This window comes from Chlorocebus sabaeus, chromosome 13, assembly GCF_047675955.1.
Source record: "Chlorocebus sabaeus isolate Y175 chromosome 13, mChlSab1.0.hap1, whole genome shotgun sequence".
Taxonomy (NCBI): domain Eukaryota; kingdom Metazoa; phylum Chordata; class Mammalia; order Primates; family Cercopithecidae; genus Chlorocebus; species Chlorocebus sabaeus.
The window spans coordinates 45,271,076-45,288,709 of NC_132916.1; the positions used below are offsets into that span (position 1 = coordinate 45,271,076).

Consider the following 17,634-nt stretch of genomic DNA (forward strand, 5'->3'; position numbering starts at 1 on the left):
TTCCAGTAGGTTCCTTCTGGGGTGTTCAGTAAAATTAGAAACTCCTGGATGCAGTCCCTAAAATTTTTGAATCCTTGGCATTGGCATTCTGGATTCTGATTTATTAACAAGCTCCAAAGGTCACAGTTTTATGTATTCTAAAGGTTTTCAAGCTACTTGAGATTTTCTACTACAATCTGACAACTCATGCCTCAGCCAAATAAATTCTGAATTAACAGGTCTGGGAAGGAGTCTAAATACATTAACTTTCATAAGTACCCTAAGTGATCCTTAGGATCAGGGAGTTTATATAGTGCTTGTAATTCTGGATAGAATATGAAGTTCTTACAGATTCAGGACAGAGTATGTAGTTCTTGAAGATTTAAACTCAGCTGAAGGGTACTTGGAAATACGTGATTGTACCAGAGACCTGACTTAGTCTTGACCAGGTTAATGAGAGAATAGGTCCTGATCAGAACAGTATAAGAGGATATTTCTGACCAAGGTGTGAAGGTAATGTCATTGACAGGTATTACTATTATATGACATCTTAAGAAGTCTCGGGAGCTGGAGAAAAATGGGAGCAAAAGTACACCAAAGTGTAGCTATGCGCTCAGAAAATCCTGTTTCCTTTGCTTGTATTCTCTACATATGTTCTTCTTTAACAAAGAAATAAAAAGAATCTAGTAGAAAGATGTAGAAACTTAATAACAGCTAAGTTTTTTTAAGTACTTACTACGTTCCAGATAATGGTCTAAAAGTATTTTACAAATATCATCTCATTTAATTCTTCCACAACCCTATGTGATGAAGAAATAAGCATAAAAGTCTAAGCAACATACCCGAGCTCACACAGTGAGTGACAAAGTTAGAATGTGAAACCAGATAGAATCAACTAATATAAGGACAATGCAGAAAACATCTGCAAAACACAGTTGACACTGTACTAAATACCTTTAAAATATTTGCTTAGATGTTTTTAATATTATGTACACTTTTATCTTACAAAAGCTTAGTATTCAATCAGATGTTCTCAGTCTGATCTTCATTTCTCACCCTGTCAACATTCTCTGGTAATAGCAGCTGCAATAGCACCAACAAAAAATCCCTCTTGACAATTTACTGATTGGGTTGAAATTAATCTGATTTTTTCATAATTATAAATTGATTTCATCATAATATGCAGGATTTAGTTGAAGCATTTTAATTAAGTAGTTTGAGCCTTCACAACCTGATTTTCACACAAAGGCAACTTTTTCTAGGCTGGTATTTCAGTGAAGTTTGTCCCCAGGTTGAATTCACAAACTAAAGCCAAGATTGCTGACAGCTTATTAGCATGTTAGAGAGGAATACAAGACAGCTCACTAAAACACTAGGAGATCCACATATGAACTACTATTAAACTAAACTGTCACTAAACCTGCTTGTATGTGTGTGTGCGTGCAAGCTACAGATAAGTTGAAAGAATGAAGGAAGAATGAACTTAAGACTTTCCAGCTTGCTGGAATATTACAGAATATTTACTTTGTTGAATGTTTTTCTCCTTGGAATTACAGTATCTACGGACTTTCTGAACCATCATCTGTCACAGATAAAAATGTTCAGAATTCTGGGCCCAAGGACTGAGCTCTTTCTTCAGCATATCTTCAGAGGCTGCCTTCTAGCTCGGTACTAATCCATTAATCACCACAGCATGAAAATGATGCACTTAACTGCTCTAATATCCAGTCCACATTCTAGTTGTGTCTACAAGGATACTGTGAAACAATCAGACAATGTTTTGTTGATATCAACTCATACCCATGGCGCTCATCTAATCTAGTATTTCAGTGGTTTAATCTGAAGAGGAAAAGTAAGTTTTTCTTTCCCCCATAAACCTGTTCTGCCTATTACTGTTCACACCACCTTCTGATCCAAGAAATTCTAACTTATCTTTTTCATATATTGATTTGGAATCACGAAGAGCTCTTCAGTGAGCTGTAAGAAATGTAGGCAATGAGTCTATACTCTCAATTACCTGATTTAAAATCTTGAGCCTAAACCAAAGTGACTACAAATGGACTGATATTTTCTTGATACTGAATATTGCACACAGCTTTTTATTTCTAAAACAATGCTTTTATCATGTCATTTTATCTCAATACATGAAATTTAAATCAGGAAAAGAATTGCATATCTTCAGTTTCTCAAGATAACTGATAATGACTGAAAGCATAACATATTTGTGGTTTTTAATATTTTGAAAATGAATTCAATTAGGTCTGATTATTTGAACCCATTTATAACAGTCAGATGTTCGATCTATTTATTTTTATATACTTATTCAATTTCTTCTTAAAAATAGTTTTATGATAAAAGAAGTATGAGCTCATTCCTCAAATATAAAATAAAGCCCACATAAATATATACAATAAAAAGTAAAAGTATCTTGTTCTACTTTATCTTCATTCTTCCTGGAAGCAATCATTATTAAATATGTAGAGCAAGGGGATAATGTGATTAAATAATCTATACAAAATTATTATTATGGCTGTGGTATGCAGTTACATGGGGAATTTTTTTTTTTTTTTTTTTGAGACAGGGTCTTGTTCTGTATCCCAAGCTGGAGTGCAGTGGTATGATCATGGCTCACTGCAGCCTCGACCTCCTGGGCTCAATTGATCCTCCCACCTCAGCCTCCTCAGTAGCTGGGACTACAGGTGCGTGCCACCACACCCGGATAATTTTTGTACTTTTTTTGGGGGTAGAGATGGGGTTTTGCCATGTTGCGCAGGCTGGTCTCAAACCACTGGGTTCAAGCTATCCACTCGCCTTGACCTCCCAAGATGCTGGGATTACAGGTGTGAGCCATTGTGCCTGGCCTATATAAAGAATTATTGATAAGTCTTTTCTCCCTTTGCACAAATCTGAGATTTTGAGTAAGAAAGTGTAAAACATAATTTCCAAGGTTCCATCTCTATAGCTTCAGTTGAATGAGGAATTCTTAAATAATGTGTGTATTTTTGACAGGGGATGTTTTTAGGGTAGGCAAAATAAAATCAGATCATTAATCAATACTTCATTATTGGTTATTATATGAATAAATGAAAAATGCTGTACATATATTTATATACTTTGCAGACAAAAGACCATTTTAGGGCCAAATGGAGTAGTTAAAGGGATATGTAAATACATATTTAAATACACTATACCAGAGTTTATCTCACAAGAAAAATGAGTGCCCATTAAAAGAGAACAGTGAATTTTGACACCTATCCACTGAAAATAAAACAACAGAAGTCAAGTCATGCTATCAGTCAAAAAAGCATTTTTCCTAATCTCTCAGATAAATGAAAACAACAAGGGTAAAAAGTAAGGTTAGTTCTAGGACACATGCTAAAATTAATTCCTTGCCTACATGTTCTTAGTATGGATTTAAACCAACACTATTCAAATTTTAGTAATTTAACAGAGGCTTAGGTCATAATCTCCTCTCCCCATTTAAAATCCTTTAGTTTTAAACTGATAGCATTATGCTGAAAACACAATGGAGAATGGTTTGGGACACATTTAAAGAAGTTACCATTTGCAAACTCTATTATAATTTTTCCCTCAAATAGTCAAAAGAGAGATGAAACTGTAAATCAATATTAATCAAATTTAAAGATGATGCTTTTGATAGGAAGAAAAATAAGCGGTAAGCACTTAATGAATTTAGTAATGTTTGTTATTCGATGTGAATAAAACAAAGTTTATTCATGTTTCCCATTTATTTATTTACATTATTTACTTACACTATCAACAAATATGTATTGAATACCTATTATCTACCAGGTATTATTGTTTGATATATTGTTGAAAATACATCAGTAAATGAAAAAGACCAAGTCACGGTCCTTATAGAACTTACACATTTTACCAGGGAAGACAGACAAAAACACATATAAAATAATTTCAGATGGTGATAAAAACTGTAAGAAAAACTAAAGTGGGATAAGATGTTAGAGAATTACAGGTTAGGGGGATACAGACAGATATGAGTATAGGAACATTTCAGACTCTGAAATTCCTATAATTGACCACTATAGATGATGAAAATGTCCCTTACTGAAAATGAACCTACATTTTATATTCAACATACTTTCAATTTGCTTAACACTTCCTGTATTCCAAATCACCTCTTAGAGAGCATTCTTTTATTTTTCTATCTTAGTTTTTCTTCTACATGTGCAATCATTTTTCTCAGCATACTTTTTCATTAAGACTGTTTCTAAGATTATACTTCTGGTGATATATATTGAAAGCTTACAATCTTTTGAATTCTGAATTGATGAAATAAAAATGCTTGATAATTTGGCAATCTTAAAGGACCAATGACATTTATTTAAAGAAAAATATCATTAAACGGAAAATAACCCTGGCAAGTATTTAATGGTAAATAATGAAATTAATTTACATAGAAACTGTTTGTTGACCTAGAGAAACCCTAGCAAATGATGAATGTTGTTTTTAGTGTATACATGTATATGTGTTCCTGTGGGATGGCAAAGGTAGTAGGGATAAGGAAACATTTTAAGTTCAAAGATTCTTAACTTTAAACAAATAGCTGGATTTCCACCAAGAAATGAACACTAGGATGTATTTATATCTCATGCACTTTCTAAAGTCCCCAACTTCCAAAATCACATTATTGTAATTGAGAAAGTAACTATATCTTTTTTAAAAGTAGCACCACATTTGGTGATAACTTTTTAAAATGAGTGCTATGATAAAATAATCTTTCGTGAAAATCTTTTATAAAAATGGAAGTTTAGAAAAATATTATAAAAATATGAAAGCATAGGAAATTATTACTATATTAAATATATTTAAAAAGTATCAAACCAATAAATTAAACTTTTATTGACCAAATAGCCCATAGGAATATTTTTAAAATATTTCTTTTTTGGCATAGCATGTGGGTTACAAACAAAGTGTTGGATCCAGACAGCTTATTTCATATTCAAGTTCCACTTTAGCTATATGGTTTGGGGCAACTTAACTCTGTGCCTCAGTTTACTCATCTCTAAAATGGGGATAATAATATCTACCTCTCAGCATTGGTTTTTAGGATTAAATGAGTGCCTAGAAAAAGTATCTAAAATTAAGCAACCGAAGTTAGCTATTAACTCAATATTTTCCTCTCCATATAAACATACTTACTTTTAGGAAAACTTGCAGATCTTGAGTCTGAGTGTGCTGTAGAATGTCTTGCTGTAAATGTTTGAATATAGCTATACAGATATACACTTGATAATCAGGACCAAGGAAAACACAAGTAGCAATGTAATGGCAGATTTCTATCCAATCTAAATAATTCCAAAAACACTGGGTTATCCATTGCAGGCAAATCTTTAAAAAAAAAAAAAAAAAAGTACTGAGTTCATTTAAAAACTTATAAAACCACATTTGACTTTTAAAGAACATTAACCAATAACTCATACAAAACCAATGAAAAGCTTAGCACTTAATCAAAATACAAAGACAGTCTTCATAGACGCCTAACAAGGATGCTTCTCCTACTTGCTTCAGTTGTGAAAAAAACTTTCATGGCCTTGGAATTCAGGCCTTAAGGGAAACTGATAGTGGTCACACTCCTCATATACCTATTACTCAATGCCTTCTTTATTCATATCGTGCTCCTCTTACCCAAAACACCAATCTGCTCTCTACAGATAACAAATGCTAAGAGACTATTTTAATTCAAAGATGGGAGTTTTTTTTATCTATCCTACCTACAACCACAGATGTATAATTATGCAGATGACAGATTGCTAAATGTTACATTAATGCAAATGGACTCTTCCCGAATCAGAAAACAATTTAAACCTAACAGAATTACATAACATAAAAACCGGGAGCTAATGCAGAGAATATTTCAAAAATGAGACTTTTACAAAAGGAATTTTTTTCCTGTTTATTTTTTGAATAACATTTGTTCAGATTATAAAAGCAATGCGTGCCCACTGTGGAAAACAGAAAAGTTTAAGAAAAAACAATAGCAATGACACAGAGATTATAAATACTGGAAACATTTTGATACATCAATGTTATGGGTAAAGTTGAGCCCCACTCAAAAGATATGTCAAAGCCCTAACCCCCAGAACCTCGGAATATGACTTTATTCGAAAATAAGGTCTTTACAAATGTAATCAGGTTAAAATGAGGTCATTACAGTGAGCCCTAATCCAATACGACTGGTGTCTTTATAAGAAGGGGAAATACATTCACAAAGACAGGCACACGAAAGGAAGACAATGAAAAGACACAAATGGAGAATACCATGTGAAGAAGCAATATGTATCTGCAAGCTAAGATTCTAAAGGCTACTAGAAACCTGGAGAGAGGTAAGTAACAGTTCTTTCCTTAGCAACTATGGAGTGAACATAGCCTTGTTAACACTTTGATTATGGCCTTTTGGCCTCCAGAAGTGTGAGAAAATAAATTTCTGTTGTTTTTAACCACCAAGTTCATGGTACTTTGTTACTATAGTCATAAGAAACGAACACAATTACTTTCCAATATTTTCACTTTCATTTATGATTTACAAATTACTTTACCTTTGATGAAAGATTCCCCTTATTGAATATCTCTTCTCCTTTAGTTTTATGGGTTTTTTTTGGGAGATGTAGGGAGGAAAAGGGAAAAGATTTAATGGCTTATCTCAATTTGTCATAAGTATAGAGGATACAGATATAGAAATTTTCCTTTTGTGTTCTATCATTTTGTTCTTCTAAAAATACATTCTTGAAAAGGTTCTAAAAGTTATTTTTAATATCCTTGATTCAACTTTTGGGCATGATGATCCTGCTTTTAACTGATTTGAACAAACTAACAGATATTACTTTGCTAGAACCACAGGCAGGGAGGCTTAAACAATAAAAAAAATTTTTTCTCTCTATTCTGGAGAAATCCAAGATCAAGCTATTGGCAGGGCTGGTTTCTTCTGAAGCATCTCTGAGGAGTATTGATAGATGGTTGTCTTTCCCTGTGTCTTCACATGGGCTTCCTTTAGTACATGTCTGTATCCCAATTTCCACTTTAATAAAGACACCAGTCATATTGGATTAAGGTCCAACTTAATGACTTCATTTTAACTTAACTATTTCTTTAAAGGCCCTATTCAAATATAGTCACATTCTGAAGTAGTGGGGTTAGGACTTCAACAGGTGAGTTTTGAAGAGACACAATTCAGCCTATACCAGAGGGTATTATTGAATTTTTGTTTTCCAGACATTATTACTCATATCAATTATTAACCTTTAAATAAGGCTATTAATTCTGTTCTCAGGTGTAAGATTTTCCTTTACAACTATAATGTTTCCCTCCTGTTATGTTCCAAAATCTTTCCAAAGAGCCCATAAGTTTTAACTCAATATTAAATTAGAATGTATCTATGAATACCCAATATTTGTCAACAGGCAGTATATATTAAATTCTCCTTGGTCCTACCTTTACTGTTCACTTGGCATTAATGGGATGCACCTCCCAAATTTCAACATGGAGGGTAGGCTGGCATGCAGAGTACATTACTAAATCTCCATTGCCCCCACCCCAACAAATCCCTGTAATATGGCTCTAGTGGACTGAGGAAGAAGTATCTCCTGCTCCCTCTTGACTAGGCAGACTGAAGCAGTCTGTAGTACTTTGACTAGGAGCAATAATTCTCTAATTGCTGGTTGCCCTGCTGCCAAGATTCTCTCTCTGTTCTTTGCTACAGCTATTAATGCCAATCAACTTAAGGCCATGCTGTATTAATGAAAATCTAGAGTCTCTGGATGGATAAAGAAAAAGAAACAATTCAAGAATGAAAATAAACACAACAATCCCCACAGCTAGAGAAAACGGTTCCTCCCATTCAATTGTTAGTTTCAGGAGTGAATGAGAAGTTGATAAAGATGTGGGATCTCAGCTTCTGTCCACCATCTACACTGGTTAAAAGAAAGTCACCCTAGAATCTTCAACAGTTCATTACTACACATAGTTTCTAATGCAGTTGTAATTTTTTGGCATGTATATACATTCAAGCATTGTTGTCTGTACACTGAATTTTTCTTCCATTACATGGATATAATACCTATGTTTTCCCATCACATGGGAAATTTTGAGGAGGAAAACTGAGAGACTGTAACTGAAAGTACTTTGAAAAAGTGCTATATATTATAACAAAGGTATAGATGTTATGATTTAACAAATATTTCTCGACCTCCTCATATGTACAAGGTAATATTACCATTTTTTATGGGAACAAAAGACATTTATCCTTGTTTCACAAAGTTTACACTTAAAGGGATATATACATACTTTTTAAACATATGACCCTCTTCGCTTGGTAGAAATTATATTGGCTTTACTATATTTGCAAGTACTTCAGCCTTATATTGAAATAGTAGAATTCCAAAACACTGTATCCCTGGAAGAATGCTGAGCTATGAGTCATAAATTTTAATCTCTGAGCAAGTGACTTCTGTATATATTTATTTTTTTAGACAGTCTCACTCCATCACCCAGGCTAGGGTGCACTGGTGCAATCTCAGTTCACTACAACCTCTGCCTCCTGGGTTCAAATGATTCTCATGCATCAGCCTCTTGAGTAGGTGGGATTACAGGTGTGCGCCAAGACCCCAGCTAATTTTTGTACGTTTGGTAGAGACAGGGTTTCACCATGTTGGCCAGGATGGTCTTGAACTCCTGACCTCAAGTGATCCACCTATCTCAGCCTCCCAAAGTGGTGGGATTACCTGCATGAGCCACCACACCTGGCCACTTTCGTATTTTTATAAAGTTCTGCAAATCAACTGACAACCTAGAATTCTAATAGGACAGAGGAAATAGTATGTGTCCAAACAGACATGATGTAGTTTTTTCTTTAACATTATGGAATTTTTAAAAACATATATAAAGGAAGATAGAATAGTACATGAACTAGACAATTTCAAATTTTGATTGGTTGATATGTGTCTTAAGTTCCTTTTCCCCTATAGGTTCCCCTCCTTTCCTGCATCCCTTTCTCCTACTAAAGATGTTTCCTCCAACTGCATAGTATTCCATTGTAGATAAACTACAATTTATTCAACTAAGCTCCATTCATGGACATTTGCAGTGTTTCTAGTCTTTAGATACTATAAAGAATACTATAAAAACATATTTGTGGATATGTATTTTCAATTTTTTTCCCTGTGTATTCCTCGCTTAGAGCTCTACAAATGAGACTGCTGTGTTAAAGAATAAATGGACATGTAACTCTGTCAGAAAATGACAAATTACCATTTATATGTCCCAAAAATATATTATTATATTTTCAAAAACAATCAGTTGAGTCTTTATATTTATTGGAAAAAAATGTTATTATCAATAGTAATGAAATAGACTTATAAAGAAAGTGAAACAAATGAATTTTGTTTTATGGTAAACCACCATTCCATATTTAATGTAGAACTAATTACACTTTAAGACATTTAAATAGCTTTTTGGGCTTGTAAGGAAGGAAAATCACTTACATAATATGCATTAAAATCTACCACAGCTCTCCTAGGCAATTTTGTTCTTGAACCATACTTAAGATTATGCCAAAGGACATTAAGATGCCACACTGAGGTGCACATTATTTTATCTGAGATAAATTATTCATCCTTGTAACTAGAATTAAAAAACAATCTTCAAAGGTTCTCATAAGAACATTAAGTCTTCCTCTTTTCCTATTTGAATACCCTTTATTTCTTTCTCTTGCCTGATTGCCCTGGCCAGAACTTTCAACACTATGTTGAATGCGAGTGGTGACAGAGGACATCCTTGTCTTGTGCCGGTATTCAAAGGGAATGCTTCCAGTTTCTGCCCATTCAGTATGATATGGGCTGTGAGTTCGTCATAAATAGCTCTTATTACTTTGAGATAGGTTCCATCAATACTTAGTTTATTGCAAGTTTCTAGCATGAAGGGGTGCTGAATTTTTCTGTATCTATTGAGATAATCATGTGGTTTTTGTCATTAGTTCTGTTTATGTAATGGATTATGTTTATTGATTTGTGTATGTTGAACCAGTCTTGCATCCCAGGGATGAAGCCAACTTGACCGTGGTGGATAAGCTTCTTGATGTGATACTGGATTTAGTTTGCCAGTATTAATTGAGGATTTTCACATCGATATTCGTCAGGCATATTGGTCTGAAATTTTCTTTTTCGTGTGTGTCTTTGCCAGGTTTTGGTATCAGGATGATGCTGGCCTCATAAAATGAGTTAGGGAGAACTCCCTCATGTCTACTGTTTGGAATAGTTTCAGAAGGAATGGCACCAGCTCCTCCTCAAACCTCTGGTAGAATGTGGCTACGAATCGGTGTGGTCCTGGACTATTTTTTGGTTGGTAGGATATTAATTACTGCCATAATTTCAGAACTTGTTATTAATCTATTTAGGGATTCAACATCTTCCTGGTTTAGTCTTGGGAGGGTGTACGTGTCCAGGAATTTATCCATTACTTCTAGATTTTCTAGTTTATTTGTGTAGAGGTGTTTATAATATTCTCTGATGGCAGTTTGTAGTTCTGTGGGATCAGTGGTGATACTGTATATTTAGAAAACCCCATCATCTCGGCCCAAAATCTCCATAAGCTGACAAGCAACTTCAGCAAAGTCTCAGGATACAAAATCAACGTGCAAAAATCACAAGCATTCCTATACACCAATAACAGAAAAACAGAGAGCCAAATCATGACTCAACTTCCATTCACAATTGCTTCAAAGACAATAAAATACCTAGGAATAGAATTTACAAGGGATGTGAAGGACCTCATCAAGTAGAACTACAAACCACTGCTCAAGGAAATAAGAGAGGACAAAAATAATGGAAAAACATTCCATGCTCATGGATAGGAAGAATCAATATCATGAAAATGGCCATACTGCCTAAAGTAATTTTTTTATTATTATTATACTTTAAGTTCTAGGGTACATGTGCACAACATGCAGGTTTGTTACATATGTATACACGTGCCATGTTGGTGTGCTGCACCCATTAACTCGTCATTTACATTAGGTATATCTCCTAATGTTAACACTCCCCCCTCCCCACTCCCCACAACAGGCCCCGGTGTGTGATGTTCTCCTTCCTGTGTCCAAGTGTTCTCATTGTTCAATTCCCCCCTATGAGTGAGAACATGCAGTAACTGGCTTTTTGTCCTTGGGATACTTTGCTGAGAATGGTAGCTTCCAGCTTCATTCATGCTCCTCAAAGGACACGAACTCATCCTTTTTCATGGCTGCACAGTATTCCATGGTGTACATGTGCCATAATTTCTTAACCTAGTCTATCATACTACAAGGCTACAGTAACCAAAACAGCATGGTACTGGTACCAAAACAGAGATATAGACCAATGGAACAGAATAGAGGCCTCAGAAATAATACCACACATCTACAACCATCTGATCTTTGACAAACCTGACAAAAACAAGAAATGGGGAAAGGATTCCCTATTTAATAAATGGTGCTGGGAAAACTGGCTAGCCATATGTAGAAAGCTGAAACTGGATCCCTTACTTACACCTTATACAAAAATTAATTCAAGATGGATTAAAGACTTAAATGTTAGACCGAATACCATAAAAACCCTAGAAGAAAACCTAGGCAATACTATTCAGGACACAGGCATGGGCAAGGACTTCATGTCTAAAACACCAAAAGCAATGGCAACAAAAGCCAAAATTGATAAATGGGATCTAATTAAACTAAAGAGCTTCTGCACAGCAAAAGATACTACCATCAGAGTGAACAGGCAACCTACAGAATGGGAGAAAATTTTTGCAATCTACTCATCTGACAAAGGGCTAATATCCAGAATCTACAAAGAACTCAAACAAACTTACAGGAAAAAAACAAACAACCCCATCAAAAAGTAGGCAAAGGATATGAACAGTCACTTCTCAAAAGAAGACATTTATGCAGCCAACAGACACATGAAAAAATGCTCATCATCACTGGCCATCAGAGAAATGCAAATCAAAACCACAATAAGATATTATCTCACATCAGTTAGAATGGCGATCATTAAAAAGTCAGGAAACAACAGGTGCTGGAGAGGATGTGGAGAAATAGGAACACTTCTACACTGTTGGTGGGACTGTAAACTAGTTCAACCATTATGGAAGACAGTGTGGAGATTCCTCAAGGATCTAAAACTAGAAATACCATTTGACTCAGCCATCCCATTACTGCGCATATACCCAAAGGATTATAAATCATGCTTCTATAAAGACACATGCACACATATGTTTACTGTGGCACTATTCACACTAGCAAAGACTTGGATCCAACCCAAACGCCCAAAGTAATTTATAGATTCAATGCTATTCCCATCAAGTCATCATTGACTTTCTTCACAGAATTGGAAAACAACTACTTTAAAGTTCATATGGAACAAAAAAGCCTGGATAGCCAAAACAATCTTAAAGAAAAAGAACAAAGCTGGAGGCATCATGCTACCTGACTTCAAACTATACTACAAGGCTACAGTAACCAAAACAGCATGGTACTGGTACCAAAACAGATATATAGACCAATAGAACAGAACAGAGGCCTCAGAAATAACATTACACATGTACAAACATCTGTTCTTTAACAAACCTGACCAAAAGCAAGCAATGGGGAAAGGATTCCCTGTCTAATAAATGGTGTTGGGAAAACTGGCTAGTGATATGCAGAAAACTGAAATTGGACCCCTTCCTTATATTTTATACAAAAATTAACTCAAGATGGATTAAAGATTTAAACGTAAGACCTCAAACTATAAAAACCCTAGAAGAAAACCTAGGCAATACCATTCAGGACATAGGCATGGGCAAAGACTTCATGAATAAAACACCAAAAGCAATGGCAACAAAAGCCAAAATTGACAAATGGGATCTAATTAAACTAAAGAGCTTCTGCACAGAAAAAGAAACTATCATCAGAGTGAACAGGCAACCTACAGAATGGGAGAAAATTTTTGCAATCTATCCATCTGATAGAGGGCTACTATCAAGAATCAACAAAGAACTCAAACAAATTTACAAGAAAAAAACAACCCCATCAAAAAGTGGGCAAAGAATATGAACAGACACTTCTCAAAAGAAGACATTTATGCAGCCAACAAACATATGAAAAAAAGCCCATCATCATTGGTTATTAGAAAAATGTAAATCAAACCCACAACAAGATACCACCTCACGCCAGTTAGAATGGCAATCATTCAAAAGTCAGGAAACAATAGGTGCTGGAGAGGATGTGGAGAAACAGGAACACTTTTACACTGTTGGTGGGAGTGTAATTTAGTTCAACCATTGTGGAAGACAGTGTGGTGATTCCTCAAGTATCTAGAACCAGAAATACCATTTGACCCAGCAATCCCATTACTGGGTATATACCCATGGGATTATAAATCGTTCTACTATAAAGACACATGCACACGTATGTTTATTGTGGCACTTTTCACAACAGCAAAGACTTGGAACCAACCCAACTGCCCATCAATAATAGACTGGATAAAGAAAATGTGGCACATATATACCATGGAATGCTATGCAGCCATAAAAAATGATGAGTTCATGTCCTTTGCAGGGACATGGATGAAGCTGGAAACCATCATTCTCAGCAAACTAACACAAGAACCAAAAACTAAACACCGCATCTTCTCGGTCATAAGTGGGAGTTGAACAATGAGAACACATGGACACAGGGGAGAGGAACATGACAGACTGGGGCCTATTGCATGGTGGGGGCCTAGGGGAGGGAGAGCATTAGGAGAAATACCTAATGTAGATGATGGGTTGATGGGTGCAGCAAACCACCATGGCACATGTATACCTATGTAACAAACCTGCACAATCTGTACATGTACCCTAGAACTTAAAGTATAATAATAATAATAAAAAAACATTAAGTCAAAAAAGTCTGGTTAAAACAATTACCTACAGATACTCAATTAAGTCAAAATAGGTATGATTTACAAACGATAAAGTTTTCTGATTCAAATACACTATTTTTAACAAGTCTTCTGGCTTCCTTTGCTTTCATCATAGAAAAAGTATCAGTAAAGTAAGGAAGAAAACTAACTTTGGAATAAAAGTGGTTTCAAGTCCTTACACTATCTGAATGACCTCTGCAAGTCAATTCACTTCATTGATCCTGAATTTCTCCATTCGTTACACAACAAAGGTTAAAATTTTAAATGAAAAAAGAACCACTCTTTATACTATGAAGAAACATGAAAAACAGAAGACTATTTGCTGCACTTCATAGTACAATACTATGAAGTGTTATATGTAGTACATATATACACATATGTATATATAGTACACTATAATACTATGAAGGAAGACACTGTGTCAGAAACTCAAGGGACTTGAAGTGAGGCACATATATATCCATACCTTTAAAGATCTTCAATTAAAAAGAACAAGGTAAATAATACAAATAATGATTCCATAAAGCAAGACATGTGGTTCTACTAAAAGAGGGGTACAGAAGCAGTGTACAAACACAGAGCAAAATACTTATAAATGATCCAGGATATTTCCATTTGGACATATATTAAAGGACAAGTACCGACAAGCAAAAATAACTCACAGGAAGGGAGAAGGTATTATCTCAAGATGCAATGGATCCAAAACATGAAGAGAGGGAAGACATACACATTCATAAAGACATATGCATTTATAAATCTGACGCTGAACAAGGGCCATGCCCAGCCTTCATATCCTGCTTTGCATTGTATGATTTACATTTTCAAAAAGCATTGTATCACAAAAAAATAATGAAACAGTTTTCTATAATCCTGCTTTCATAATAGGGGGAAAAACAGCAAATAAGAAAATCTGAGCAGGTATTTATACTTTATATCCAGGGGATTATCTGTGTTAGCCTAATTGTTGACATAGTACAATATAATAATCAATGATATGCAGGATACTGACTCCAAGGAATTATAAGAGATGAATCATTAAAGATACATGGTACTTCTTAAGCTACGAAAATGAACAAAATACAGTAAGACTTTTTTTTAACAAAAGATAAAATTAGTCAAAAAGTTAATGAGAACATTTGATTTCCTGTTGCTCATTTAAAAATAATATATATTCGAGTTTCTATTTGCTTTCCAAACTCAGTTACTACTAAAAGAAACTCTACAACAAATATGCATTTCTTACTACATTTTTTTGTACTTCAGTTGAGCTTATTTTTACTTTAGAGATCTGTGTATTTCATTTAGCAATCTGCCTACAAATTATTCATTAATCAACCAATTCCTCAGTGCCTAAAAATACACAACTTCAAAAAGCACTGCTCCTAATTAGATCAAAATGAATAAGCTACGAAATTTGTATCCAAATAATTACTTAATCACATATACCTATTTAGTTACTTAAAAGCTGTTTTCATATTTTATAATTAGCAATAAAATGGTAAATAATATCAACAGAGCAATGATACAACTTCTTAAGACAGATTAATTCACATGGGGAGTCATTAAAAGGACATTTTTACATTACTTTAAGAGAAAGAATAGCATTACTGTTTCAAAATAATGAAGTGGTTGTTATTAAATAAATCTGCCATTTGCATGTAGTTCCAAATTAATAAAAATATATAAAACTTATAAAACTGATAGAGATATATCCAATTACTAGATGGATATTCTCTTTTTAATCACTAAATCAATAGAGCAGGGCTTGAGGTATTGCAAGGTTTTTCCATAGTCTTTGTTGGCCCAGTTTTAAATTAAAGAGCATATGGTAGAGACTTATAAATTATTGGATTCTTTAGACAATACACATTACACTAACACAGATTAGAAAAGCAAAAAGGAACTGTCAGGAACGTACTGTTCCCAGTTAAGTTTTTAGAAGAATGGAAAGAATTGATTATTGAGTTTATAGTAAATGTTTAAACAACTGCCTCTGACCAGACTTAAAAAATTTTGTGATTTAAAGTTCTAAAAAGTGTTTTAGGTACATATAGCAGGAGCAAAAATTGGCCAAGGAAGAGTATTCCTTTAAACTACGCACAATTCCTTTCTAAATTTAAATTTCTTATTAACTTCAGAAAGTTTAAAATAGGAAGAATAACTTCATACAAATAAAATTAATAAATGATATAACGTTTCTTCAAAATAAATATGAAAGCTCATATCATAATATCAAGAAAAACTAGTATCTAATTAAGTGGAAAAGATTCCCTATAGGATAAATCTAAGGGAATGCAAGGATAGTTTACTATTAAGAAATCTATTACTGTATCACATAAAAATATCAAAGAAGTCCCAGGATCAAGTTAATCTTAATCATAAAATATATTGGTGAAATTCTACATTATAATTTAATTAAAAGAAATGAGACAAAATTCAATACTTTAGAAACCAAGACTGGTAGGATTCTTCTATAGCATTGATGTAGAATAATTCTCTCTAATAGACACTACTTAATGATAACATGCTGGATAATTTCTCAATAATTCAAGTCTAAAACATGTAAGCAATTATGTATAATTATTTTGGAAGAACTGGATAATTTAATAAAAATAAAATGAAACAAAGTACATTAACATTACAAAGACGGAGAATATAAATAAATCGACACAAGTCTAGAAAAAATATAACAAAGAATATAAAAAGATATATATTTAGTAATTATTAACCATAACCAAAGAGAAAATAAAATTGAAACAGATCTCAAACTATACTCACTGGCAATATCTGTAATGAGAAATGTACCATATCCATGTGGAAAAAAATATGGTTTTACTAGATATGATACAGAACAAACAAATGGAAAAGCTTACTATCTTCCTTGATAGACTGAGTATAATAACATAATTTTTCTCAAAGTAATTTATAATTTAACATAATAGCAATCTAAGTCTGATCCAAATTTAAATGGCCAGTTTAAATTGAGCAAACACATCTCAACATATATGTAGTATACACAGAAATAGTTAATTAACTTTTTAGAGGAAGGTGGAAAGTAAATGACAGGCTTATTTTTACTCAAAATTAAGACATAATACAAAGTTACAATAAGTAAAGTATAATTTAGGAATTGAAGCAATTTGGACAGTTGATGCTACTTTAAAATGTCTACAAATCAATAAGATACACTCTAGTATAGGTGGGCAATTAATCAGATTCAATTAATTAACAAAATTATGGACATATCATTAAACTTACTAATGTTCAAAGAAACACAAAATTTTAAAAAGGGTAACAATTTTCACCTATTAAATTAGTGATTAGTTTTGAAAAAGCCAAATACCAAAACATGAAAAATAGGGACAGTCTTCATTTTTATTAGAAGAATACAATCAGATTCATTTGATAACATGAGTCAAGAGCCTTAAAACTATTAATACTTACAACTTTAGATTAAGTATTTCTGCTCTCTCAGACCCTGACCTAAAGATTTAATTCTAAAGACAGATGAAGGTTTAAACCCTACAATATTAATTTTAGCCTGATTATAACATAGTGAAGCAACAATGCACACCTCCACCAACGAAGGACTGGCTACGCACAGAAAGGAGGATCTGTGGCTACTACTGTATATGACCACCAAGGTTGTGCACTGTGTAACTTGAGGCCCCAGAAAAAAACATTAAGCCTTCCTAGATCCCGA

The 17,634-nt window shown here is 33.8% G+C and overlaps 1 protein-coding gene across 1 annotated transcript in view; it reads right to left on the bottom strand.

Annotated features, from left to right (window-relative positions):
- Positions 1 to 17,634, bottom strand: part of TBC1D32 (TBC1 domain family member 32) — a 227,788-nt gene that overhangs the window by 5,801 nt on the left and 204,353 nt on the right. Inside the window, exon 34 of the mRNA XM_038000966.2 lies at positions 5,161 to 5,349. Within this exon, the coding sequence (XP_037856894.2) occupies positions 5,161 to 5,349 (189 nt within the window). The remainder of the gene's footprint in view (positions 1 to 5,160; positions 5,350 to 17,634) is intronic.